Source organism: Spea bombifrons, chromosome 2 (assembly GCF_027358695.1).
Source record: "Spea bombifrons isolate aSpeBom1 chromosome 2, aSpeBom1.2.pri, whole genome shotgun sequence".
In the NCBI taxonomy this organism is placed as follows: domain Eukaryota; kingdom Metazoa; phylum Chordata; class Amphibia; order Anura; family Pelobatidae; genus Spea; species Spea bombifrons.
This window is the reverse complement of record NC_071088.1, coordinates 18,877,038-18,903,370: the sequence shown is the minus strand read 5'-3', so window position 1 is coordinate 18,903,370 and position 26,333 is coordinate 18,877,038. Positions and strand designations below refer to the sequence as shown.

Genomic DNA, 26,333 nt, shown 5'->3' with positions numbered 1-26,333 from the left:
CATGTCTACGCACATCTCAAGTGTCTACTCCAAAGGTCACTGTAGGAGAAACAGTCACCAGGGTGTCCCCTTAGAATCAGGTTGTAATCACATTTGCCAGCACCTCCAGGAAAAATGTTAATAGCACAGAGAAAACGCCCTGTGTTTAAACATTTGTTAGTGGTTCAGGTGACCAACTCTTCTTCTATTTTGCACGTGTAATCCCTTGTCGTAGCAGTTCGACTTTGTTATTGTACTAAGGTCTGTCAGCGGATGATGAAGATAATTGTATATGAGAGAGACGTATGATGGCACCGAGGGTTGTTCTTATTTGGGAATGTATGCAATGAATTTGAATGACCGATGTAATACGCTGCCCCAAATAGATAAATTGTTTTTGGAGCACTCTTAAAACCAAGAAAGGTGGGGGAAAGATACGCCATATGAAGTCTGCCCACAGACCACGTGAAAATGCAATACTCTGTGCCAATCTACCCACCTGTCCTCTGGATTGTGAATTCTAGCGATCAGCAGTGAATGCCACCTTGAGACTAAAAAATAATATGTTTATTGCCATCATTATATACATATAAGGCTCTAGCACATTCACATGCCAAAGAGTTGTACTGTTTTGCAGAAAGTCGGACCATGCATAGGACCCCGCACCATGTCACCAACTACAGAATCGAGATTTGTTGTCATTAACTCTGCCACTAGGAATTTTTTATGGCCATGGATGATGTGGCAACAGCATAGCTTGTTGAGGTTTGCCCTGTTGATTGGAAGCCAGCACAGATTATTGAATGTCATGAATGTCTATTAAAGTGGGTTTCAGTTAGTTCAAGGCTGGTCTTTCCACAGGATTGGGTACATCACAATTAAAGCATTATTGTTAGACTACTAGCTGAGGCTGGCAGTAGTTGTATGCCAGCTGGAATGCCACAGGTTTCATAGCCTTGAGTCAAATAGCTTTGTAAGGGGATGATGTAGAGGAGGATGAAAAGTTTTCTTGTAGATTGCACAAATATTTTCTCTCTCCTTTTTTCATTGTAAAGTTTCGGCAAACAGAAATTAGTGGGCCGCACAATGTTGAGTGACAGCCCAAGATGACTTGGAACCCCTGTTAATTTTTAATCACTGTTCTGCCCTATTAATTACCACAAGGTTGGAACACTACGCGCTAAACTTATTAGTAATTTACACATCACTTTACATTACTTTGTTACCTACACAACCGCTGAGTAATATAACAAGCAAAAATGATTTGAGGAAACTTAACATGCATGAAGTCTGTGACAACAGCATCAAAAATAACCATAATCATTTAACAAACCTTAGCTTTTTGTTAAGTGGCTCTGTAAAGGTGAAATCATATCCCCGCCTTTGACCTGTCCATAGAGAAAAACTGGTCATTATGCCCAGGGTCTGCATTCGGAAGTGCTCTAGACTGTCACTATAAAAATTACAATTATAAAATAAAACAGATTTTTTTTTTCATACCATGACCCATTTACACTGAAATTTGAGGAAACCTGTAAATATTCACCGTTTCCACACTCCACTCCACACCTCAGAGGTGAGAGAACAAAAATATCCACTGTGGGTATAACTTTGTCAGAGTATAACTTTTCATAAAGAAACGTAGGCAATAATTTAAGTTATAAAGGACCAACAAGGGTTATGACAAAACTAGAAATGAAAGACTAAGACAAACCTTTTTTTTGTAAGTGCTTTTTGGTAAGTGCTTTGATGTACAAGGAAGAAAGGTGCTGGTTCCCATAGGGGCCACAGCATTCACCAGATTCCCCAGTCTTCAGGGGTCGTACTCCCCAAACGGCCTGCAGGAGGGCCGGATCTGAAACTGTATGAGAAATGGGTTAGCACAAGGCCCACCACCTTCACCAAAAAAACTCCAGGAGATCTGGTTACACTGTGGCCATTTTTGGTGATTAAAAAATTCAAACATTACATGTGCCAAGAGCGAAAACAAAAGGGCAACATGCTTTTGGGCTAGGTGTCATAAAATTTCCTTTACCACCACCTAGCCTAAGATGATGGGGATGGTAATAGGAAAAAAGAAGACGTGCATGACGTGCTAGTATGCACCGAAAAAAAAATGGGACACGTGTCCAGAACCTGAACTTATCTGGGTGCAAAACCAGACACTTTGGGCTTTAAAACCAGAGGATTAAGCTTTCCCTCTCGCTATGGGTACTTGCTTGAACTTAGCCAAAAGTTTCTGAAGCCCAGAGGGCCATCTTTACCAATTTATTGGGTAAAGAGCACCCTCCTCCCAAGCTTAGATATATAGAATGTTATAATTAGCATGTACATCATGTCTTTAATTACTGTCATGCTAAAGTTTTGTATCCCTACCACCGACACAGAGCTCCAAAAGTTTATAATAGGTGTGCACACAAGACCTTACTATTAAAAGAGGAAAAATACTAGCACAACGTAAAGATTTTTTTTTTTTGCGCAGTTGATGACACATCCAATTACATGCAAATTCTGGATGGAGCATTCTCAATACAGCGTGCTTAGTCATATAGTAGGAAGTAGCATTTAATTCCAGGCTACTAAGGCATCATTTATATAGTGCTGTTGATGCTGAGTATATTTTGTAATGAAACGAACTACAGCTCCTAGAACAAAAACCTTTGATATTATGACTTGTATAGAGCTTTACTACCCTTTACGTGTTGCTATACCATACTAGAAACAAGGTAAATACAACCTTTTAATGTATTGATTTCATTTATTTTATATATTTGTGGTGAAGCTTCTAGATCTTGCTAATTGTTAACTGTATTATATAGTGCACGGTATACGTTTATAAAGAATTTTCTGCCTCGGGCGTATGTACACCTTTTTTATTTACCTGAACACAAGCCAAAGTAAATAACAATGTGGTTTTTCTATGTTACATTTTAAGCGCAACACCCACTCTTTGTCCTAAATACACACGACAGAAACTCTTCATCTCCTAATGCCACGTTTCCACGTGTGAGCTCCTCCTTAAATAAATTATTTGGCAACACCAGTTTGTGATAAAACCTAGAATGGCAGCACCTGAAGGCCTTTGTCTATACTGGTATACGAGGGGATTATTTTCTAAACCTTCTCCATGACTCTCTGTCCAACTTGGACACTCCCATGTAAAAGTTGGGGTTATAGTGGGTAGTTTTGGTAAGACTGTGTAGAGTATAGTCTTTGGCTGCATGAGACACACTATTTGAAGTCCAAAATCTACGCATACGGAAAAAAGTGTGGCCAGCACCTCAGGGGAGATTGGCAGTACAACATCACACCTTACCGCTGGAATCAGAGTTTGAATGCCATTCAGTCAGCGGCCAGAACATTTTCTGCATTAGGTCAGATCTCCATGGGATTCCAAATATATGCCAGAAGGATGTAGATTTACAATGCCAACAAATAATAAGTAGAAAAGAGGGAAAAACATAGTTCTTTTTTTCTATAAATAATACATAATTTAATTTTCTCAGCCCCCATGTGTTCTGTATGACTGCTTTCCAGGTGTTAGTAAATCTAGCAGGGGAGGACATTCAAGTGAACAGAAAATGGGGCTTGTTAGAGATGTAACAAAGGGACCCCCAAAAGTCTTCTTGATGTAAAAATACAGCAGACCCACTTGAAACAAGTCCTAATGTGCTTTTAATGTCATTTGTTCTACTTCATTACGTAGCACAATGCACAAGCTGTTAACATACCATTGGCTATAGATTTTTTTTGATTGGGTGACCAAAATTATTGATAAAAGTGGTGCAGTAGACATTGCGTATCTGGATTTCAGAAAGGCGTTTGACACTGTCCCACATAAAAGATTTATCAATAAACTGCGGCTGAGAGACAGAAAACATTGGGTTGTAGTCGTTGGCCTATATTCGGAGCTACGACTTGTTACCTCAGGGATCTGTACTTGGACCCATTCTAATATTTGTATTGATAATATTCCAGAAGGTCTTGATGGTAATTAATTTATAAAAAATTGCAACATGGTTGATTACCCCTTTCGTTTAGCAGAGTTTCAATGCGTTTATGTAACATAACCAGTTTTGCAGAGCTAAGATAGAACATAGTATGTGATCATCTTATCCGTGTTTTCAGACTGGCGTTTAAAATCGTTCACTAGAACTGCATTAAGATTCTGCTGGGCCCCTTGAAATAACAGGGCAACAGGTTGGAACCAAAACAGAAATGTACTGCCAAAAAAACAATCATTTTCCCAATCTGGATAGCGTTGTGTTGACTGTAAACATCTCTGACCCCATTTGTTTAGTGGTTCTGGGTTACAGAGTGTATGGCCAACGTGCACGCACACACATAACATAAGCTGTGATAAGGGAGCCGGCGGTGCAAGTCTAGCCTTGGTTCATTTCTCTACAAACAGGCAAGGCAAACAGATTTCACATAACTCGGTATGTTCTTGGCTGGCTGGGTAGAATAGGAGTTAGAGTTCACAGCTGGAGTATCAAAAGTTGCCTTTCTGTGGGGCTTATTGATTAAACAGTGAGTTGAAATGAAAAATCACCCGATTTATGTTGGCCCTGTCTAGTGCACTTTGTGTGTAAAGCACAAAAACATGGATAGTTTGGTGAAAAAAGCAACATCAAGTAACATTACGCTCCCTTTGCCAGGGATTATTCACCAGCGGATCGCATGCTTAGTGACCTAATGCTCTTAGTGAAATACCCTGGGTTGTTTTCTCTCCAAAATATATACTTTTGTGTGAATATTTGGAGCTGGTGGTGGAATCAACAGTCTCAAACGAAAATTTGTAAGTTTGGAAAAGGGACCGGACATGTCCAATTTGGTGCCGCGTAACTTCCAAAAAACATTAAAAAAACAACAAAACCTATGCATGTTGGGTTTTTTCAGATGCAAGACATCTACATTCATATATTTTGTGGTGTCTTGGTTTGGATTTAGTGAACAGGTTTGGGGACCATTTTCATTAGTGAAAAATAGTTTTTTCAAAACATTTCGTTATTTGAATGTATTATTCATAGAAAATGATGGACTATTCAGCTAAAACTGGTATCAAAAGAAAAAATAATTTGCATGGGTGCACCAACATTTAAACTGTAAAAAACCTGAAAGTCTCAGGTTTGTGAGCACAAAACACCCCCAGTAAAGAAGTAGTTAGTCTATTCTCTCTTTAAAAAATAACACAGTGGCTTTTTGTGGAGGAAGACATTTCATCTAATTTAATTTACTTGCAATTACACAGCTTGCATATATTTTCTTAGGGCATTTAAACCCTATGTGACCAATGACAAACCAGAAATGTCAGAAAAATTGCTGTTAAAGGGCCTGTAATGTTCCTAGTATGTCATCGGTTAACATCACTCCCACGTCGCCGCGATCGCCACAGTGGATGACTGCATCAGGATCCGAGTGGTATTTCCATACACGTGATCCCTTCTACAGCCAATCAAACGCACAAGTAATGTCTGATGTCAAAGGCATTGTCTCTGTTCTCTGCCCCTTCCCTTCTCACTGTGATTGTGAACTAGATAGACAGAGAACAGTAAGAAACAAGGATTCCATGGCCCCAAGATGCAGGTTTATAATTTTTTTATTTATTTTTAAATAAATTTTTGAAATGTGACCCTAGATACTTAATTTATTTTTAGTTAGTGTGATGAGGGCTAGTTAGATTAGGTTAGGGTTAGGTAGGGGTTAAAAAAATTAAAAAAATTGTTGAAGAACTGGGAAAATGTTCTGGTTCTGTAGTGTAAAATGGCTCTTAATGGGTTAATACAGACTTTTCATTGTATGTATTTGCCCCTTTCTTGCAAGTGAGTGGACTTTTTTCATATATTCACTGTATGATTGTTATGCACATTGATTTTACATGCCAATGATTCCTGACTTATTCCATGACTAAAACATACATTCTTTTCATAAAACCATGTGTCCAGCAGTTAGTGTGAAAGGGTTAACGAAGGGACTGTGAAACAGTCAGCAAGGCTAGTAAAAGGAACTTGGATGCTAAATGTAGGTGCACTTTTTCCAGCCATCTGTCTTCCAACACCAACAGCCATGTGACTGCAGCAAACACGCTAGAGCACTGCCAATGAAAACAGGAGGGACTCTAGTAGGCCAAAGTTGAACAACTGCCTGCCAAACCCTTCAGGCAATCAGACATGTTCATCCGCACTGGAGGGTGGCGGCAGCAGAGGTTACTGCAGATCATCTCGACTGTTGCTATAGCAAAACAGTTGCGTAATCGGCTTGACACCTACACTCGGCTAGATGTGCTCTGGAGAGGGAAAGCAGTTGGTTCTTAGTGCCGCAAGATCTGGTCCACGTTCTTATTTACCCTTATTTTTTTTATGTATCGCACAAAAGTGCTTTCGTATAGAGTAAAACAGATACAATACTCTACATATATATGTTGTGTTACCTCCAGTAGAGCATCTTTAATTTACTTAATATAACAACTTGGGTCTCAACAGTTTGACTGAAAGATTATTTTCATACAGGGCCATACGGCTGCATCCTTACCAGGAGCAGATTGTAGCCTGCAGTGTGCTGGATATGCACGGCCACATACTGCAAGAGTGTAAAAATATATCATATGGACTTGAATAGCCACCTGGAGGCCATGTGTACACTATATGGCCAAAAGTATGTGGACACCTGGCCATCACATATATGAGCTTTTGGGGGACACCCCATGCCACAAGCACAAAAAATTACTACCTCAAACTTTGAGAAAGGCTGGTGGTAGAATTAGTGCATGGAAAATGTTAAAATTCCACCATTTTAATTACCCTGGGATGTTTACCTTTCAAAAATATATGGTTTAATAGGGATAAGTTGAATTTGTCGGCTTTCAAAGATGTCCAAAAAAGGATATTGGAGCAGGATGACAAGATGTCAAAATTCTTAGTTGACGTAGGAAATAATGTATCCCTTCTGGGATGAGAAAATTAATTGTGCACTTACCACTAAATTATGCCTGGATAGAAAGGGGAAAACAGAGTTGTCCAACTTTAGCGACACTGTAGAAGTCCACAGGCTCATGGAGGAGATGTCTTACACCCTCTTTAATACGCAACATGTCTATAATAAGACATGGGCGATTTGTCTGCTTTCAGATCAGTATATCTCCTTGATGAATGCTGGAGGGTGGGTTGGCAGGGCAAGGAGTTTCCCAGAAGACAGGGGACAGTTTAGGTCAACTACCCTAGGTAGTGTGGATACTAATATCGGACCCTCCGTGTTCGACCCGGGGGGAATGACGGCCTAGGGTAATACAGTTTACACATAACATATTGCAAGGGGTAGATATAAGAACCGAAAGGTATAATTTGAAAATGATACCACTATACGTGTTCATGGTAAAAGAGCCCCGTGGGTGATGTCTTCTAAATTAAAAGCTCATAATGGTTAAGATGGGGAATTACTGCAGAGCTACTTATGAAGGGAACCGTTCACAATTAGGCATAGTCCATGGTTACAAAATGTTTAACTGTACATATGTGTTGAAAGCTTGTTTCAGAATCATGTGTTATGACTTCTCTTTTAGGTAATGTAAGCAAGAACTTTCTCTAGTGACAAGTATTACATCGTATATGTCTTGACAGAATGTTGTACTTATTTTTACATGCCAATTATCAGCAATAACGTTGAAAAACTAAAATGTGCACCTGAAATAAATGATCAAATGTATTTTAATAATTTCATTGACTAATCTAATTTATACATAATTATTTAATTTGTTTTTTTGATGTTGCTGAATGCCTCATTATCGAGGCATTGCAGCAACACCATCTGAGCGAAGAAAAGCTTACTTAACCAGCTAGGCACCTCCTTGGTAAAGTGGGGGCATTTATTACCCATGGCGTACCAGGTAACATCACTTGTCCTCTAGGTACGTTTTCTCATGACGTACGTGGAACATTTTCCTGCTCAAAGGGAAAACAAAAAAGCAACTGAGGTTTGTAGCTACAGTCTCACAGTTGCCCTCTTCCCCTGTGGTCCAACAATTCTTGCCACTTATTGGCTGCTTGAAGTGGCCAATCATTGGCAGGAAAGCGCTTTTATTGCGCACAGAGTGTTCTCTTAGCATTACTTGGTTGCCTTGTCCATTTAACCAGGTAAAACTTTTTAGAAGATTTGTTGAGATTTAATGTAGAAACACATTTGTACTGTATGGATATAGTTTGTTGTAACCCCTTGGTCTCGTCTTAGATTCTGCATAGCCTCGTGTCTCTATTCTTATACCATATTAGACTCTACTACTTGTGCTGGGAGACTGTTCCACTTATCTACTACCTTCTCTGTAAAATAAGAGCTGTAGAACACAGACAGGGGAATTTTTGTGCCAAAGAAAGACTGCCTTAAAAATAAAGATTTAAACCTATGAGGTATACACTTTGTCATTAACCTCTGAAAAGGCTAGTGTTCCTTATACTTAAGCAGAGTACAAACTAGTATTGTTAGTATATGGGTAGTATCTATATATATTGATCTCTTAACATGTACACGTGTGAATATTGGTTCTCATCCCAGCGCTGGAGTAAATGATCCTTAAAACTTAAGGCATTGTTAAATAATTATGTAATAAAAAAAATTATATTTTTGACTCCAGTACTCAAAATATCATCCTATCCATATAACATGGGCTCTGACACTCTCTTCTGCCTCATTCTTTCTCACAGCTTCTCTCCACCTCATCTCTAATCTCCACGGAGGAAATATTCAGGAAAGGTCAATGTATTCAGACAGAGAGGGAATCCTGACATGAAAGGCCGATGACAGAAAGGCTAACATTTTTCTTTGTAGTAACCCATTGAGTGCCATTGGCAGTATCTCCCTTTCCTGTCCTGCCTTTGATTGTACGTGAAGGCCAGTTTCCTCTCCAGATGTGGATGTTTGTGAGGCCGCTGTGCAGGTCTTAAGCAGTTTAAAGAGGTAGTTCCTTGACAAATGCAATAATTATTTGTTAAAGTGCATATGATGGCTGGGGTGTCCCTTTAAGCCAAATCTAAACAGAAACTAACTGCATAAACACATTCCCAGTGCTTTATGCTGTCCTGGTGGGTTTAGCACTGAACATACTAGAACATCCATTCCATCATTCCAAAGCCCATTAAAAAAAACTGGGATTTTACAGCACAGGTTTGGGGATTTCAGTTCTTCTCAGAATAAAATAATATGATTTGAAGTCGTATTGAGTACTGGCAAATGTTTTCTGGGACTCATTTGGTGGGGGCTTTTGATAATATGTTACAGGTTAGTACATTCCAATACTGCCAAGCTTGCGTCATAAACGTTGCAGTTTAGGTCAGCCTGTGCTGGACTTTGTGTGTCCTTGGAGGGTGTTCATATTATTTCAAAGCACAGTGCCAGTGATACATGAATGCATTTTTAAAGCTTGTGTTCTTATCCTAATCCATGTCATTAATCATACAGAAGTATGTTGTGAGCAAAGTATTCTGGCTTAGACAAGACCCCAGTTCCAATGCATACTTCTGATCTCCCTAACTGGCCCTTTTACACTGTAAAGGACTGTCCTGAATGGGCTCAGCCTCCATAATAGACTTCAAAAGGTATTGCTTGCCTTTAAAATACAGAGCTCCAGTATATAATGTAAAATCCCAGTGCTCGGCAGAGCTTATCATCCTTTGAATTCATATAATTCAGTAGGTCAGTGTGATTTCACACACATGTCATGATACAGTGATTTAGGCGTGAAACAGGTTAAATACATTGAGAGGGGGTCACTGTTATGGGCATACCTGGGACTTGACTATGGTAAATGTATCATTTTAAAGAGCCAGTTACATCCAGTGACTTTTTTGGGAGTCAGGCTGCTGGTGTTAATCATGGAGTCACTATGAGAGAGGAATAGGAAAGGAACTTCATTTTATTACTTATTTTAAACTTATTTAAAAAATGGATGTGAATTAGACCTCACTACTTCCTGTTGCTGCTTTCTAAAAGGGACATAATGTTTGTTTTACAGAAGGCAATTTGCATGTATTCTACATGTTTGGGAAAGCATACTGGCCTTTAGCAGCCTCCCTTAGTCCCTGTTAAAATAAAATGATTGTCCAATCTTTTTTTATAATGGTGGTGGTTCATTTTAACCTCTGGTTTGTCCACCCCATGCCTCTGTCTAATACAGAAGTGCGGAAACTGTGACAAGCTGATCCGTCTTCGTATCACCTTTGCCTTCTTAAAAGGTGAATGAACCAAAGAGGGCAGTTGTTTGTTTATTCTCTACATGTCCTCATTCCCTGTAATACCAATATTTACTCTATCTCCTGGTGGTTATTGCTCACCATAGTTAACTATTTGCTTTAAAATGGTTGGTATGTAAGAAATGTGTCACACTGTATTTGGAAAAGACTTTGCTTCGTTCATGGAGTGTGTGCATCAATCTGCTACGTGCTGTGTTTCCTTGTTTTACTTGGTTATTTGAGTCTGCTGAGTGCAAATGGAGTCTAGTCAAAGCAGCTCTGGACCGATGGCAAAATCCACAAACGTCTAATACAGTGAGGGGATTTAAACGTGCATGGGATCAGCATAAAGATATCATAAATCTAAATCCAGGGGCCGATTAAGGTCTAATTCTCAACATAAGAAAAATGGATGGGCCGAAAGAGTCTTTTCTGTCTTTGCATTCTATGTTTCAAGCTGTCTAAGGTTCAATTCCAATAATTTATGTGAGTCTTTAGTTAATGCTGATACCTTTTATGGGGCCTCCGTAGAAAATAGAAGCAAAGTTAGAAGCTTTTGGGGCCTGAAAGTTCTCTTCCGCAGATCTGAGGAAGACCTCAGAGGTCCTTAAAGCTTCTGTATCTTTACGTCTTTTGTATGAGTGGATAAATGGTATTAGCTTCAACTAAATACTCCACTTTTTGTTTTGGCTAATGTAGATATATCCTTTTTTCTTCATGTGGAGACCTGCACCTCAGTTTGCCAGCGGTAGTCACCAAACATTTTGCTCCAGATAAAGTTCCTCCAAATGAAACCACTCACAATAAACTCACTAGTGTCTATGTTTCTGAGGAATCCCAGGGAGTTAATTCTGGAGCCATTCTAGAGTACAGATTAATCACATGGATTTTTTATCAAGCCAGTTAAGTTTTTAATAAACAAACTAATCCCGATTCAAGTGATGTTTTTGTTTAAGATAAGATGCCTCATTATAAGTACCATTATAAGAAAAAACAGAGCATCACACACACAAATCTCACATATGATATAATACCCGTCTTTCACGATTCTACAATACAGTCAAAGCTATGAAGCAACATAAATTGAATAAATAAGTAACCGGTGAGCTTTTGCTTCAGCCCTTTGGATCATTACTGTAATAATTTGATTGCCAAGAAGAGTTTTTTCTTTCTGCTACAATTTTTCTGGTTTGTTGTATCATATCCTGCTCTGTCTCTCTCTAGCAGCCACATAAACGGCTTTACTGTTTGTTGATAATTGTTCAAGATTTTGGCCTTTTGACCCTGATAAACATTAACATATGCCTCGGATATAAGAATGACGAAAAACCTGCACTCTCATACAATGTTTGTTTTTACATCCGTTAGAAATGTTGCTTAAAATTCTGATTTCTTTGAAAATCAAGGTTTTTTTCCCAATGAGAACATTTTGTTTCATATAAAGTGAATTGGGATTTGTCCAGAGATTCTCAGAATCATTAATAATTATAATGATGGTGTACATACTGTACTTCCTCCTCCAAGCACTATATGTTGGCCGCTAGTGGCTGTGTTGCACCCAGCTTTCATGTAATTAATTGATTACATGTGATAATCTTTCTCCATTGCGCTTTCGGATGGAGGGATTTGCTAATCCAAAATACAGGGGGCAGGAAAGATCCTTTTGCCCCAGGTCTGACATCTCCTGTTATGTTTATTATGTCTTATGCACTTCTATCATGCCAATTGCAGTGAGAGGACTGACGTGTATTTTTATCTTTCTTCCCCATTTATAGTTGATAATGCTGACATTTATTGTTATTATTTATTGACATATTGGGTTTTAGATTTTAAAGATCTTATAACAGAATAAGACGTAACACCAGCGGTTACTTAATATAGATGTATAAAATGCTTGGCTGGACTTCAGTTCATTGTGTTCGGAATGTTCTGTGATGTTATATCAGCTGCCTTTCAAGGGTTAAACAGCTTTTCTATCTCTAAGCTTGAGGTTTAAACAGTGCCCTGGTTACTAAATCTGTCATGACTATTTTGGCAATTTCCTAAGAGCTCAGTGATCCCCTCATCAGATTCTACAATAGCAAGACAGCTGCAAAAAGGATCCTATGGTCCTCTATTCGGACATCTTATCTAAGCTTATAATGCTGCTAATCATTCATTTTTGCTGTATCTCTTTTTTCATATAAACATAATAATGAGATATTAGAAGTGCCATGTGGGCTTCTTTTAATATTTTCAGATTTTATAATTTTAACTACCTTTAAACTTCAAGTGAAAATTAAAAAAAAAAGAAGTCATAATAAGTTTATGGACCCTCTGTGTGTGTGTGTGTATATATATATATATATATATATATATATTCAAAATATTTACTAAATAGATTTCATGGACCAGTTAGTTTGGTATGTTTTATGTGTATGTTAATAGACATTTTGGTGATAACAGCCATTAGTAGTCTATCAGTTAGACTGTCTTTGTTGTCACTGATTCATTAACAACTCAATAGGCTTTGGTTGAGATGGAGTTAAACTTTTGTCCTCTTGCCTCCAAGAGTGAAGAAGGGAAGGCTGAACCAGTGACTTCCCCCTTGTATGCCACTAGATTTATACCTTGATCCATCATGAAACTTGGCAGCAGGAACCTCAAGCAAAAGGGACAAAGGATGAGGGGGATGGAAGGGATGATAGGACTCAACTGACAAAATGTTCTCAGCTGCAGTTCATCACAGATTTGTATCTCAGCTCTGTGACCTTGAGCCCGACTCTTATCAAGTGTTGTTCTAAAGCTAACTCCACAACCTCCTTTCCCCTGGCCCTCCATAGCCTCAGGCGCTCTGCGGTTCACATACATCCTCCACGGCTTTGTTTTCCTAACTGTTCCCTGGTCTTCTGATCCTGCTTTTATTAAATCTGGATTTAATATAGAAGTTTAAATGAAAAGTACTGCAAAAAGTTTTCTTATGTGAAATGGAACATTCAATGAACCTTCATTGGAAGGAGGATGAGGGGGCAGGAATTATATAAATATATGAGGACAACTGGTCCTTTGAGAGACATCAGAATCTATTCGTGCTGGGGAACCCACTTATCTTTAATAATGGATTCGGAAATATGGCAGGAAATACCAGCATGAAGTTGTGGAAACGCTTGATCCGTAGAACCAACTAAAATTATTAGAAATAATGTTTCATGATGTGTTTTTATAAATGAAGCAAAATTATGACCAATAATTATTTGGGAGTATAATTTACTCTACATTCATAGTGCTGATACAATAGGAGACATTGAAAATATTTAACAAACACAATATAAAATTGTCATTAACACACGTTACAACTTATTGGCACAAATGGAAAAAGGGGCCCTGCTTTTACGAGTTTATAATCTATACCTAATAATAATGTCACTTGAGGTTCTTCTAGACTGTAAGCCTCCCCCACCTTTTGCTTCTTAAATGGAATTGTTATGTGATGCAAATACTTGTTTACCCATTTGCAGCACCGTGGAATATAATAATGCTAAATAAAGTGATGAATAATAATAAAAAAAAATACAGAGTGGCTTATTCACCAAAGATGGAGTTAGCAGGAGAGTTGCAGTTTCATCTCACTGACTTTACGCACTTTATATTCTGCAGGGCCTACTCCAGTGAGCTTCAGCTCCAGCTATAGCTTGGATGGCCTTGTATAATGCATATTTAAACTGGCGAGAGTTCTTCAAAGTCACCTCATTGAGTGCAGTATGCATTATGCAGGGCCAGCTCAGCCATTGTTCTAGAGAAATTTGCCAGAGATGGTCCTTAAAATGGAGTGTATTCAGGTGTTAGAACATACAACTTTGTGGTTAGGAAATTGATGGTGGCATCTCTCCAACGGTAACACCGGCATGTATTTGTCAAAATCTATGTACTGATAAAGCTATACAAACTTAAAGCTAAAGAATACCCTAGTCACATGTTTACAGTCTACAGAAGTTATACAGAATATAAACTGCTTCTGATAATTATATGTATTCAGTGCCAATAATTATAAAGCATAAGATGGCGTAAGATATAATTAACCATAACTTCCAGTATTAAAGCCCTGCACAAATGAGGTGGAAAAGTATTAGCATAACCTATGCATTCCAAAAGCTGCCTGTAAGGCTTCCCTGGGATGTGTCAGCCCCTGAGAATAAAAGACTTAGTGGTGATAACTTGCATCCTACCCCCAACTGTGGGGCGTCACTGAACTCAAGTGACCTTTATCTGTCTCCAGCCCTCTCTGAGAGATGGAGCCCATCCCTAAGACTCAGTGACAGGGCATAGAACTTCACACTTTTTTTTGTCACTTGTCACACTCAATATTAATGTAGCCACAATGACCCCGGTTCATTCCCTGATGCCTAAATGTTTTTCACTTGGTAGCTTTCCCAAAATAAATCTTACATAACCAGCATCTTCTGGAAAGCCTTTGTGCTCTAAGCGGAACACTGCCAATTACTTCTTCTTCTAACTTCTGAGATTTGTCTTTTTTCTTTCCTTTAATAAATTTTGGAGAATCATGTTAATAATCGTTTATTTAGCTTCCTATAGACAACAAACCAATTTATGCCCAAAATTGAATTGCTATTTCTAAAAGTTTCCAAGTTTCACATTTTCATCCAAAAACCAGATAAACAAAAAAATGAAAGCAATGAGGTTTGTTTACCAATTTTGTTAGGATGCCTGATAGTGTTTTATGCTTGGCTTGTCAGACAAACAGTTCACTTGTTCCTGTGGAATTGCCAAGAACAGGCAGATCTTACTAAAATGGTATCATGTGATGTTTTAACGGGGTGACCCCCAGCTGCCCCCTCTCCCGATCTTGCCAAGGGGTTCTTCTTCCTCATTTCTATACACATCTTCTTCATAGTGTATACGGACCACTCACAGACCAACTGACCAATTAATGATGATTTTTATCTGGTTAAACGGGACGTTACTGCTACCCACTCAAGAGCTGGTGAGCAGCAACACTAGGCAGTTCGGGCCACAATATTGTGGCCCTCATAATAAGTCCTCCTGAAGCAAACAAGAGTACCTGTAGCTGCAGTTATCATGAACTGTAAGCTTATCCAGAAATACATATGTCATCCAGTGGTAATATCGTTGTGTGATGAATTATTTTATTTCTTAATTTAAGACCATTATGGTAGTGGATGAGATGGCCACATACCATAGAAGCCAGTCAAGAAGGGACCTCTTATGTTTTTTTAGGTGTGACTTTGGGCTAAAGTCACACAAATGTCCTAATGGACTGCTAAATTGTTATGCAACCCTTTAACATGTTTTTATTTTTTAGGGACCTTCCTGACAATCCCAAAGTACAGTGGGACAACAATCTACTCTCTACACTAATCTTGAATCACATTAAAGACAAGAACATTGACCTGGTGAGTTCTGTTTCCGATCCCATTGGTAACTTCCCATGTTGCACACAATTGTATTTTTAATTAATATTTACACAGTTTGCATGTATGTAATTACATATTTTACATAAATTTTGCCTGCCTGTAATTGGTTTACCCTAGATATTTTTAACAATATGTAGACTATAGAATAATTTTATGAACAACCCAAGCTTTCCACATATCAGCTATCCTTTCTGTAGGGTAGAACTTTTTCACCTTATGGTTCAGTAATGGCCCTAAAACTTCATATAATGATCTTTAGTTCTGATACCACACTTCTTAATTAAAAAAAAAAAAACTTCCCTCTTGGATTTATTTAATCCCATGACATATTATAGGGTTTCTATTAGAAATCTCAAAACAGATGAAATAGTCAAATTTACTTAAAACGACGTAACTACTTTAGATCAGAACCCCTAGCAGTACACAATAGACATTCTAACAAGAATTCAGGTCACTTGTAGAACCTGGCAGATTTGGCTCTGCAAATGTTATATTCACCAAGTTCTTACAAGAAGGAACACCATTTACTTTATATATATTCTTCTACAGAACATATCTAGGAACCTGAAGCGTATTTGGTATCCGTCACTTTCCACACAGTTCAAGTAAACCTGGGACTATCTTTACACATTACATTGAACTCAGCAGGAGCCAAGCTTCCCAAACTCCTGCCATGTTTGGTACCAATTACATGTTTCCTGCTGTCAGTCGGTGCCCTGTTTCAGACATATCCAGCTGGAGGGTTTAGGTGGTCACCATACACGAGAGATACTGCAAATGGTGGTGAAGAGGAGGGTGTCATAATTTAAGGGACACATTAATAATAACATATTCATAACGCTTCCTGTGGTCAGGAAATCTCCCATTAGAGGTTACAAATAAACAGCACCTATGTCTCATGCAGTACTTTGTTTTTAGACAAGATGACCTCATTTGTAATATCATGAAATGTATTGAACAATAATCAGTTTACACACTTTTATTTGTGATCAAACTAATCAACTAATAATAGATTAAGAATTCTAACATTGCTTTTACTCTTGATAAATACTGATGAGATACTGAATTGATTTGCAAAACGTTGTTCTTAGTAAAAAAAAAAAAATAAAAAAAAAATAAAAATATATATATATATATATAATTCTTATATCGGTAAGGTAAAGGCGGTTCTGAGGAAACCAGTAAGTACATATGTTTATTAAGCAGGCTCTGAATTGGTTATAACATCGCCTTAAAAACAACACATTATTGTGGAAAAAGAAATGCGTATAGGATGATGTTATATCACAAACGGCTATTCTTCCTGATAGTGTCTGCATGATCATAAATTAAAATCTTGCAATCCTTTGGGAAAAGCTTTTACTCTGAAAGTAGGCGATAACTCATCTAGCTACAGAAATCTGCCCTTCGGTATGCATTTTTTTTTTGTAAAAATTTTCTGGGTTTACAGATAGATGTAGTATTGGTTTCTGAGCAGAGGTGAACCATATGGTTCCTCGTAACTTAAACACACGCACATACAAAACCACAAACCCACTCTAACACCCACTCTCTCTTAACACACACATACACACATGATCTCCCCCTTTCCTCACACCACTAAACCTAGGGTCAACCTTGACATTCTACACGCCAACACTGTAACGGAAAAACCAACAAACACCACACACTCATGCATACTCCACTTCTATAGAATAACACACTCTCACACCATACACACACTCTCCAACACCATACACTAACACATGAATACATATACATAGACAGTTATCCATGCAACCCCCATATCTCACATGCTGCTCGGTCTTGCCTGAGTGCATCGTACCCGCCTTAGTACAAACAATGCTTCTGAGATAAATCCCTGTTTATCTGATTATTGTTTTTTTTTATTGCGATGTTTAAAATATATTTGGTTTGTAAAATATATTGGCAGCTGTAGTCAGTGGCTTCACTCCTTGTTGACTATAACCTGTTCAGAATCTACATCCCCACCAGCAGGGTTCTCTGATTTTTAAACCCTCCATTCTGCTGTTTATCTTTCCGGAACTGAATCCTAGTACTGCTCATAAAGAACAGTTGCTTCCATTTTGGAGGAAAGGTCGCTTCAACCATGATAACAATGACCGTTTCTGCATTTTAGGAAAATAAGTGTTAAGTTTACTCATACGGCAAAGTACCCTAACTTTTTTGTATCTATTTCATAGCATGCAATTTTAGCACCGAACAAAACATTGTTCCTTCAGATAATGCTAATGTCCTTGTCTACAAAGCCTATATTCCCTTTCTGTGCTTATGCTGGCACATTATTATTATTTTTAATTTATATAATGCCTACAGTTTACACAGCGCTTAATACAATACATAGATTCAAGGGATATGACAAGACAAGAATTGACAGACTAAGACAAACCGATACATTCGGTGGAAAGAGCCCTGCTCGCAAGCTTGCAATCTAGAGGGAAATGGGGTGACAGACATAAGGCACAGAGAAAGGGTGAGAGGTAGTGTGGGGGTTGTATCAGTGACAGGGAAGTTCTAGCAGCTAAGATGGTGTGGCTTCTCTGAAGAAGTGGGTTTTTAGATGTTTCTTGAATGTCAGGAGGGAGGGTGAATGCTGAAGGTTCCTTGGGAGTAGATTCCAGAGATATGGGGCAGCCCGAGTGAAATCTTGTAGACGGGAAAAGGAAGAGGTGATAAGTGAGGAGGAGAGCCTTAGCCCATGGGAAAAACGTAGGTTCGAGTAGGAGACTATTTGCTAATGAGGTCAGAAATGTATGGAGGAACAGTATTATGAATGGCCTTATATGTCAGTACCAGGATTTTAAATTTAATTCTAAAGGTAATATGGAGCTGGTGGAGGGATTCACAGAGGGGGGGAGCAGAAGAGGAGCGGCGTGCAAGGAAGATAAGCCTAGCAGCGGCATTTAGGACAGACTGTAGAGGAGAGAATCGAGACAGTGGAATGCCGACCAGAAGAGTGTTGCAGTAGTCAAGACGGGAAATGATAAGGGATAAGTTTTTGTGGATTCTTGGGTGAAGAATGGGCGGATACGAGAGATGTTTTTTAGGTGCAAGCGGCAGGATCTGGCGAGGGACTGAATGTGAGGGATGAAGGAAAGGTTAGAGTTAAGGATGACCCCAAGGCATCGGGCCTGGTTAGTAGGAGAGATAGTTGTGTTGTTAATGGTGATAGAGAATTCAGGTAGTGGAGTGGAGATGGAGGGAGGGAGGATAATGAGTTCAGTTTTAGAAAGATTACATTTCAGGTAGCGTTGTGACATCCATGAAGAAATAGCAGACAAGCAATTGGTAATACGGGACATGAGAGATGGAGAGAGATCAGGAGAAGACGGGTAGATTTGGGTATCATCTGCATATAGATGATACTGGAGGCCAAATGAGTTGATGGCAGATAAATATACCAACACCTTCCAATTACCATGTTCATGTGTGTGTACTTATGAGTGCCTGACTCCAGCTCTTAGTAAGCGGGTTGAAACTTCACGTTGATTGGTTAGATTGTCTGGCATGAACTAGCATTAAGTTGACGTGAAGGAATTTTACACATTTAGGAACTTTAACCCCTTAACGACAATTGCCGGTCCTGGCACGACACGGAAAAGCATGTGCTTTACGACAATTGACGTGCCAGGACCGGCACGTCTTTAAACGGGTGCAGAAAGCGATCTACTTTCGCTTTCTGCACCCAAAAAGCGTTGCTGAATGCCTCGACCTCGAGGCATTCAGCAACGCCGCGATCGGCACGAAGGGGCCATCTCTGGCCCCTCCACGGGGCGTCAACATCCGCCATACTTTGTATGGCGGCGGACGCCCGTTTTAAAAGCGTTTAGGAGGCGATCAACGATCGCCTCCTAAACTTAAATGGTGTCGCTGGAATGCCTCGATCAGGAGGCATCCAGCGACACCAAACACTTACCTTTCGATGGGCTGTGACCGCTCCGGAGAGCGGTCACAGCCGCAGCTGCCGGTGATCTTCGCCATCAAGCAAGATGGCCGCCGCCCTGCAAGAGAAACAAGCAAGTTTTAAAGTTCGCTAGATGGTCTCCAGACATCTAGAGAACTCTGGCTCCACTTGCAGGTTGAATACAGGTACTGCATTCACCATGCAAGTCAATGGAGCCCAGCTTTCTAATCACAGTGTGATTAGTAAAAATAAATTAAAAAATAAAATAAAATTAATAAGAATTAGAAAAAAATAGTAAAAAAACAGTAAAATGTAAAAATCATTTCCCACTGATGTCACTATCAGGGGAACCTCCAAGTTGAAAAAAAATGTTACATTTTTTTTTTAAAAAGGCAAAAAAAAAAATAAAATATATATATAAAAAATATATTTTTGTGAGCAAGTCCTAAAATTTGCATATTAGCTTAAAACAATTCTCGCATGGAAAGAGTTAAAATACTGGCATATTAAATGCCCGTGGGGTGTCTACTTTTAAAAAAGGTATGATTTGATGGGGTAAATTGAATTGGCTGGGTTCAACAAGGTCCCAATTAACACGGGGGGGGGGGGGGAGGATGGCCACACATCTAATTTCCAATTAGAAAAATGCACACGTACCAAATGTGGCCTTTTAGTTCCCCAAAAAAATGACAAACCCATGCATGTGGGGTATCACTGCGCTCAGGAGATGTTGCTGAACACATATTGGGGTGTCGTGTGACAGCGGCATATACCAGGAGCTGTAAATTCATACATAAAGTAGGTGTGTGTGGGAAAAATACACACACAAAAATACTACTGCAAACTTTGAAACAATGCTGGTGGTAAAATGTGTGCATGCAAAGAGTTAAAATACCAGCATTTAAAATACCCCGTGGTGTGTAGTTTTCAAAAATATATGGTTTTGTTGGGCACACTGAAATGGCCCGGCTCAAAGATGTACCAAATAGGGCATGGGCAGTGGATCCCCAAATGCCAAAGTTCAACATTGAAAATGGGCATGCCCCAAATGTGGCCCTTTTGCCCCCAAACAGCCAGGCAAAATCATTCATGTGAGGTATCGCTGTACTCAGGAGATGTTGCTGAACACATATTGGGGTGTTTTATGATAGTGACATATACCAGAACCTGTTTATTCATACCTGAAGTAAAATGTGTGTGAAAAAACAAATGCAAAAAAATTACTACCATAAAGTTTGACAAAGGCTGATGGTAGAATAAGTGCTTGGAAAGGGTTAAAATACTAGCATTTGGAATACCCTGGGCTGTCTAGTTTTCAAAAATATATGACTTGATGGGGTAAATTGCATTGGCCGGGTTCAAAGATACCCGAAATGGCACATGGGGGGAAGAATTACCAGATTCAGAAAAAATGGCTTTGAAATAGCAAAACGCTACCTGTACTTATTGCCCCATAATGTGTAGAAAAAAGCAAAAAAACATAAAAACATTGGGTATTTCTAAACTCAGGACAAATAGTAGAATCTATTTAGCAGGTTTTTTTATTACCTTTTATAGATGAGTAAAAGATTTTTCAACTAAAAGTTAGAAACAGTCATTTTTTTCTAAATTTTTCACCATATTTTATACTTTTTTTAATAGTAAATAATATGATACAATCAAAACAATGTCATCTGAAGAAAGCCCTTCTTGTCCTGAAAAAAACAATATCTAATGTGTGTGGGTTCAGTAAACGGGAAAGAAGAAAATTACAGCTAAACACGAGCAGCGCAGAAATGTTAAAACGGCCATTGTCACGAAGGGTACAAAATGTAAAATCAGCCTTTGTCACGAAGGGGTTAAAGAGACTAGATGTTTTTCATTATTTACTTGTACATTAACACATCCCTGGGCAGAGGACAAGCTTCCCAACTTCTTTTTATTTTGCTGTTAATATAAATGTATCTGTTGAACTATTACAGTCTGTTCATGTAAAAATATAAATCTCCATCTATTTCAATTGGCACCAAAATTCCCTTTGGAAACGCTATCAATGTCCCATAGCAATGCAGTTATTTTGCCCTCTAGTGGCACAAGACCAGTAAGTCTTTGGGTCGATGATAACCACCACAGTGAGCCTTTATAATGTTCAACAAATCTAAAGTCTGCAATATTAAGAATGCAATATTGTGTTTTAAAGATTACCAAATAACATATAATTATATTGCAGTAGATAGGAGTAATGCAGTAATATTTTTCTCTCTAAGTATATAAGTTAACTTTGACAAGAATCTTTCCCCCCCTTATTTTACTCCTCTTCAGCCCCGGAGACAGCTATTGTCAGTCATGTGATATTTTGGATGGCTTTCCCCATTCAAACACCACACTGGGCTGATTCTTTATGGCAATATTAATGAATTGTATTATATTAAGCGCTGCGTAGATTGTCGGCGCTATATAAATAAAAGATAATAATAATAATAAAGAAATATATTCCTCCATAGAATTCCATGAATCTGAGTGTCTGGTTCCGATATATTCCATTATTTGTAACAGAATGTCAGGGTTTTTGTCTAGTAGATTGGGATATGATAACAGAGTTGGAACACATGCAAATGACTTATATGCAGGTTTATGAAAACCTTATACTATGCAAAAACTATTTGCAAGAACAATACTTTTGAAAACATTTTAAATCTGATATTAGTGATAAAAAGAACTTTATGTGAGATCTACTGTATCAATTTTTATAGAGGCATTTCTGGTATAAAGAATAATGTGTTTGTAACAAATTGCTCATTCTTTATCGATCACGTTATTCCCCTATCCCCAAGTCCCACCATTCTTCTGGGTGTTTGTTTTGTTAAATTGTAGAAAAAGCACCCTGAATCTACAGGACTAATACTGAAACATGGACAGATGACTTTAGGATTATTCCGAATACTGCATCACATGCACAAACTCACCACCAGAAGCTGTAGATGGTATCATATCCCTATAATGGTTAGCGTTAAGCTGACTTGGTTTTAGGATGGCATTTATATGATATGTTTACAGTGCTCACAGCTTAATATAACCGGTGTATACGTTTGTTTCCCGTACAGAACTGACGCATGGCTTCTTTTTTGGCAGGTGATCACGTTTGATGAGAGAGGAGTGAGTGGCCATTCCAATCACATCTCTTTGTGCAGCACCATAAGGTAGAGTACTTCCTATGATAAGCAACCCTTCAGCTGGAAATCATGTACATTCATTTATAATGTATATATAGAGCCCGAGAGGCAGAACAGCAAGTTTTATGGTATCATGACATAGTTGAAATTAGTTTTCTATGGAACTCGGTATTAACACTTCGCAGAAAATAAAGATGAGACAATCTTATATCTCAGACCTTGGTACTTGTGCCTTGAGTGACACTAACTACGTCTGGCTCAGAAAACCAAAGGCATGAGGACCTACTACCTGCCAGTTATGGTTAGCCAAAAAAAGCTAAAATCATAAATTTTATTATATTTTCAATTAAAAAAAATTTCCAAAGGCCTTTTTAAAGTCCCCTGACGAAGCTAAGATATATCTTAGCGAAACGTACGTTGAGTGTTATTTTCTTTTGCTTGTATAATTTGTTTTGCTGCTGCTGCTGCTATTTTAGGATAATTTATGATTTTAGTTTTGCTTTTTTATTATTCACTTCAGGGTTTTAGTTCCCAATTATTTATCCTACCTGCGATATTCTGGTGTATAGGTTTGGTGTTAGCTGTGTGGTAGCTATGATTAGTCACACAATGTGGCCTGTTTGTTCGGCTGTGTACTTAATTAGTCAAAAATTGTAAATATTATTGAATCACGTCTTCAATACAATAAGGAGACATTTTCTGAAAACAGGCCAATCATGTTGAATATTCATTAGCGATATTAATTCTATGGCCAAGCCACTGGATCCGGTCTTTTGTGAGCTGAACCAGGACAAAATATCTTGGATTGATTTGACTCTTTGCCATTAGGAGATATATTAAATATTTTTTGTATTAGAAGCCTTAAATGGGGTGCAAATGAGTCTTCCCGTTGTGTTCCCAGCTTTAGCAGTGTGTATGCTCAGATATCCATCCTGGGGAATTGGTTCACAGCTACCCACATAATCATGGAGTTTGTCTGAGGTGACCGGGAGCTTTGCGTGAATGGAAAACGGTAGATGTGGTGTTAGAATTTTAAAGAAAAACATACACCAGGTCAATTAAAGATATTTTTTGTTTCACAAGTTCATTTTTAACATTAACAAGTTGTTGAACCCCAAGACTGTACTGAAGTCCTGCACTATTTCTCTTTCACTGAATTCGGTGTGTATAGAGTACTTCACGGCCGTTAACACCTTGGAATGATATATGCTTCTTGGCATTAGAATAAATTGGCACCGTTTGTTACAACCGCCTTACAACAAACCGACTATAGGCACAGAACCACCTTTTTTTCTCAGCGCACTTCGTCCCAAAGCTGAATGCCTGGAAGTTTGTGCATGGCTGTACCATATTCTGGCATTGTCTGCCCGCTTACAACTCAACAAAGCAAAGCTTGACACTCATGTTCTCTCTGTTCCCTCATAACTACTTCATCTTTCTTTCTCCTTATACTTGGAAAGTTTTCCTCTAAGTATTAAAGTATCATTTAAATGTTTTTCAACACCCTCGCACCCCCTCCCATTTACTCTTAGGTGTGATGGCACATAACATATACCTCTGTTTCCAGACAGTCTCCCCGGTGTTACTGCCTAGCAGTTATATACCAGAGATTGTCCACTTGGCACATACAGATGTGGAAACCAAGACCCAAGGCCAAGGCATTCCTATTATGCTCTGTCAAACATACACTTAAATTTAATTGCCATTAATGAATTCAGCAAATAGGAGAGACAACTTTCTTTGTAAACTTACTACCAAGTTCTGTTTTTTTTTGTAAATTGAATGGCGCTGCAATGAATATCGTCGCTGGGAGAACCGGCATTGGTTCAAGTCTGGCTCATGAATGGTAGAGGAGTGCGAGCCAGAGAGGAGCCAACTCAAACTCCTTGTCTTGCTAGGTGTTTTGGCTTCAAAGGGTGTTTTCTGCCTTCATTACTAGACCAATGCAGCTCTCCCTAACTCCAGAACTCGGCTAGTTCGAGCAATTTCTATGAGGGAAAAAAATCCTAAAGCACATCGTCATACTTGGTGTATGCAGAACCTTGGGTTTGGCGTTAGAGCTGTCAATATACAGCTCGGCAATATTGCCAGCAGCTCCACCATTACTTTTAATCTGCTTTCTTATGCTTTGTTAAATAACAGCCTTTAGTCCCCTGAACGTAGTCATGCTTAGATAAACGTGACTAAGGTCTGGGTATCAAAATATCACAATTTAATACAGCAGCATAAGGGAAACTGCTGCCTCGGTTTGTTTTTGTACTTTGTTGAATAGTTAAATCAGTTGCATTCTTACCAGAAGCTGCCTGTGATGGACATTTACACCTGTGGTCAAGTAACACTAGACAGCTGGTTTTGAATATGTTATGTTCTTTATACATGGCCTCTTTATGCACCCTGTATCTGTTACTCTGAGATAAGTAATAAAATGAGTAAATCATTAACCTGATGTTAGCGTTGTAAACATTATGAAACAGTATCTCTGGTAATTCTTGAGTCTCCTGAGTACCAGGAATATCTAGCGGTAATAAAATTTGCTTTTGTTGGTTCCTTGTGACCAGCGTCAGCAGATATGATGACGTTAGTGTTTTCAAGGATTTTAGTACATTAACAAGATCATTTTGTTTGCTTTCTTTTGACTCGTATTTTGTGTATATATTTTTAAGCTACTTCACCTCTTCTCCCAACACTTGAAAACAAAGTCATTGCATGCATTACTTATTCTCCCTATTACCTAGCAGATTCAAAATTGACCCTTTGATGTCTTTGCTTGGGGTCTTGTTGGCTCTTTTTGACCATTCTCTATTCCATCGTGCTGTTTCACGTGACACATAAACAGAAGGGCTGCCTAAGACACGGTTTTATCTTTCAAAAAATCTCACTGCATAAAATCTGCATTAATATGGCCCAAAACTCGCTAGAGAAACGCGCCAGAGTTAGCTCCTCAGAAAGCACGGCTAATTGGGCGACTTGATGTGTTTCCTGTAACTTCAGTTTAGTGAATAGGTAGAAACGTAATGAACATTTTAACATTCTAAAGGATTGCAGCACTAGCAAGGCTCTGCATATTCTTATAAAACTAAACACTGTCTCATTATACTCTCATTACATATATTTTTAGTTATCTAGTATAAATTATGTGTTTAGTTACAAAATGTAACCTTGTAACTTTATTCGTCAGTCATTGTGAAATAACGCATATCATTAATGCCTTGTCCTAATATAATATCATATTCTAATACTAAAGAACAGAGAGATCTTGGTAGAATACTCAGGGATCACTCTCCTTTTTGTAAACTTTTTTTGCTGTGCATATAGATAAAGAGTAACATGGGTGATGTGACCTGAAAACACAGATCTGTAAAATACAATAGGCGGGAGAAGGACAGGTTGAGGATGTGCCGCCTGTGACGTTTGTCAAGCAACCTACATCAGCACACACATAGTCAAGGACCTTTTGTTCCCAATAAAACACAACGCTGGATCCTGCTAGCGGGTCACCTGTGCGTTAAACTGAAGTAGTTGTTTTGTCAGACCTGATTTAAAGTAGCGGCATTGAGAAAAGTTCCCCAGGGCCCTGCAAATCTTCCCTTTCATGCTGTTCTGGCCTTTCAAATGTGTTTAGAAAACG

General features: G+C 38.6%; 1 protein-coding gene across 1 annotated transcript in view; it reads left to right on the top strand.

Moving 5' to 3' along the window:
* Positions 1–26,333, top strand: part of PIGL (phosphatidylinositol glycan anchor biosynthesis class L) — a 46,964-nt gene that overhangs the window by 17,210 nt on the left and 3,421 nt on the right. Inside the window, exons 3-4 of the mRNA XM_053456991.1 lie at positions 15,517–15,607; positions 22,665–22,732. Coding sequence (XP_053312966.1) covers positions 15,517–15,607; positions 22,665–22,732 — 159 coding nt within the window. The remainder of the gene's footprint in view (positions 1–15,516; positions 15,608–22,664; positions 22,733–26,333) is intronic.